At 38.6% G+C, this 3,616-nt stretch overlaps 1 protein-coding gene across 1 annotated transcript; it reads right to left on the reverse strand.

Annotated features, from left to right (window-relative positions):
* Positions 1-1,215: 1,215 nt before the first annotated feature.
* On the reverse strand, positions 1,216-2,479 carry cgrrf1 (cell growth regulator with ring finger domain 1; the record flags this gene model as incomplete). Its single annotated transcript, XM_014009499.1, is given in 3 exon segments — positions 1,216-2,006; positions 2,111-2,218; positions 2,332-2,479. Coding segments are annotated over 3 exon segments (553 nt in total), but the record flags the coding sequence as incomplete, so codon positions are not given.
* Positions 2,480-3,616: the final 1,137 nt, after the last annotated feature.

Genomic DNA, 3,616 nt, shown 5'->3' on the forward strand with positions numbered 1-3,616 from the left:
ACTAACACCTGATTAAAACATCTGCACAGAATTAGATTCAACTTCAAGTTATAAAAAAAATCTGATAAAAAACAATAAATACAAATAATTGGATGTTAACAGCTGTTATTATTGTTTGTCACTTTGTGTCAATCATAATATATGATCAGCAGGTCGAGTTTAAACAGCTCTTCTCCATTAAACAATTCAGGGAGAGAATATAAAAGATAAATATTAGATGTTATAGAGAATATAAAACATAAATATTAGATGTAACAGTGAATATAAAACATGTTAGATTATAAACTACAGTAAATATGTTCCGGTAGATGAAACTGACCGTCCTAACAAGATGGCGGCGGTGATGATGAAGCAGAGAGAAACGGCTCCGATGGAGAACAGAGGAGAGTATTCATACAGAGTGACCAAGAACACTGTGGCCATCTCTCTTCATCTTAAAGTCGCTTTTATTTCAGCTCAACACAAACACCTCCGACACACATCAGAGGAAGTTCAACACGTCARGTGACACTGAACTTCCGGTAAACCCGGAAGTTGTTAGTTAGCGTGGAGAATGTTAACAAACTTTTACGAAATGTTTTCCTTCTTACTAATAAAGTTAAAAACTGTCATTCAAYCTAATTCKTAGAATTTACCCTGTAAAAGTAAACTTAAAGAAATTTAAATTGTACTTTCTGTGATGTGTCTCCTGAATCTGTTACACACTTGTGTTGGTTCTGTCCACACTCCAAACTATTCTGGCAACAATTGTGTCATTTTATTGACTCGAAAATATTTAAAACTTTTATTTATTCTGGAAACATGTTCTGGTTGGCTTTCAACAAAATACAAAACTGACTTCAAAGGAATTTGTTATTAATCTTTTAATCATTCAGGCCAAATTTCATTTACATAAAAGCAAATGTTTAAAGAAAAAAATAAATTTCATCTCCTTCATGATRGAATTTACACAATATTTACACCCAATTCACTTTTCTACTAATCAGAAGACAAAAACAAAATTACAGATTCTTGTTCATTTTTTAGAATTCCTGATTTATTTTTATCTTGATTGGTTCATTTTTGGGATTTAATCATTTTATCTATTGTTTAAGTTTATTTNGTAAACCTTAGATTTAGATCTTGATGAACCAAATGTTTACGGCACATTAAACTTATGACAAGGTTGATTAAGAACAGTAACAAAAAAGGAGGATTAGTTTTAAGATTTAAGAATTATCAATTATCTTATCAAAGTATGGAAACCAGAAGGAGCTCCGTGCGTCTTCACCACCTCCGAACACTTTAAAAACACAGCTTCACCTTCTGGTGTTTTCGACCGTCGGGTCAGCGTGTGGACAGGAGTCACTTGGTTTATTATCCAGGTCAGGAACCTTAAAAACTCCCAGGTTCTGTTTTTACAGCGTCTCAGAAGATCTGCGTTTGTACGGCGGAGACAGACAAGGTTCTCTGCTCAGGTTTTCTTTCAAAAATAAAAGCTTCTCATCAGAAGTTTCAAAATAATGCTTCCATCCAGCTCTGCTTGAACTAATAATTACTGTCGAAACTTTGAACTATTTGTCCTTTTATCTAAAAAAAAAGTCACATTTACATCTTTAATTCAAAACATTTACAAAAACAAGCTTTCTCCAATTCTGCTGCTGCTTCATTTGACTGACTTTCCCCTGGACCTGGTCTGCTCTGGACCCTACATGAGACTGAGTCCAGGGTCAGGGTTCTGCTGGCCGGTCCAGGACGAAGGACTCGAGGACGAAGGCCCTGCAGATGGGACAGTGCTGGAAGTGGGTCACACAGTGGTCACACACACAGGCGTGTCTGCAGGGCAGCAGGACCCGGTTCACTGCTGCGTTCTGACAGATCACACAGTCTCTGCTGGACCGCTCGGACCACTCGTCCCACTCGTCCCCCGCCACCTCTGGGTTCTCCTCCAGGCTGCTGGGTCGGCTCACAAGCTCCGGGTCCGGAGGCGGAGACGTGTCCTCGGCACCGGCTGACATGAAGAGAGGCTGCAGGACAGGAGAGACTCATCAGAAATGTTTACATCTCATGTCTGAGCAGATCCATTATGAAGGTCCAATCCATTATGAAATCTGTTGACTCAGCGCCGGACCTTCAGTTCAAACATGGTTCTTTGTGAGGTGAGAAGGTACTGAAAGAGAATCCGAGCAGAAAGATTGTATTTGTCATCAGGAACGTGAATAACGGTCACATTTGCCACCTGGAAAAACAAAAGAGCTGCTGTTACCAGAGCTCATAGATCTGTACTGTCGCTCAGCTTTAAAATACGTATTTTTATTTTATTATTCATTATCTTATTTATTATTTACTCACAATGTTGTAAATGTTTCGGGCTTCCTCCTTGGCTAAAGTCAGCACAGCCACCAGAGGGTAACGGTCTCTGGGTAAGGGTCCAAAATCTGTGATGTGGTGTTCATCAGGGATACGTGTTCGGACTTCCTCTCTGTGATCTTCACAGATCCTGACAGGCTCAAGTTAAAGAGAACAGCAGGAGATGCTGACGAGATCTCTATGATTAGAACCATCTGGTTCCAAAATGAGTCAGAAAAACTGGTCCAACTCAGGACAGAGACCCAGAGTTATTGTCGTTAACTAAAACTAACTAAATGACGAAAACTGAAATCGAAAAAATATTTTAGTTGAATAAAATGAATAAAACTAATAAAATGAGAAAATGATGACTGAAATTGTATAATCCTTTTAGAAAACTAAATAAACTAACTGAAATTGTAGATGGAATATCCTTAGTTTTAGTGTTTGTTGATTTATTTTGAGCCATATGGATCTCTGAAAATAATCGCCCAAGTTTTAGTTGGCAAACCATGCATCGACATTAAAACTCGCCTTCCTCAACAAGGTCTCCCCCCCGCTTCCGTATGTAAGAGGAGTCAGCATTTCAGCATCCAATCAAAACGTTCGTTTCATGCGTGCTTTGCGTGATGACGTAATTTGGCAAAAGGTCCATTGAGTTACACAATTATTTTAGGAAGGTGTCACTGTAATAAACTGCTTTAACTAGTGACCAAATAGCTATTGGTTAGTTAACTCACAGGAACATCACAAGATTGAGGATGCATTGGCAAATATGTTTATTCAAAATATAAAAAATACTGGTATGACTTTACAAAAAGACTTGTAGGGGTCACCTCAAGTGAAGAAACAAGATTTTCTGCCTCGAAGCAGGCTCGGACAGGCCTGACGAGAGGACAGGAACTCTGTCACAAACTGAACTCAATTTAGACCATGACAGGTCATTCTAACCGTGGAAGAGAACCCCTCAGTTCTCTTAATCAGATAATGGACAGAACAATCTCTTCTGTTCGTGATTCATTTGTTGTTTAACTAAGAATGTTTATGCATTTGTTAAATCATGACAATGACTGTCACAGGAAAAAGTGGAACCACTTCTATTCTTTTATCTTGCCTAAAAGATTAATAATGGCTGACTCAAGAAGCCATCACCGGGTAAAACTGACGTGTTCAGGGTGACGTGTCATGTGGAAGTCTTAGTGCAGAAGGGACGTACTGATCCGGATGACCACACTTTGTTAAAGTAAAATTAGTAGTACCCTACTAACCTTACTTTCCTCCTTTTCTT

Source organism: Austrofundulus limnaeus, unplaced genomic scaffold, assembly GCF_001266775.1.
Source record: "Austrofundulus limnaeus strain Quisiro unplaced genomic scaffold, Austrofundulus_limnaeus-1.0 Scaffold58, whole genome shotgun sequence".
NCBI classification, from domain to species: Eukaryota; Metazoa; Chordata; class Actinopteri; order Cyprinodontiformes; family Rivulidae; genus Austrofundulus; species Austrofundulus limnaeus.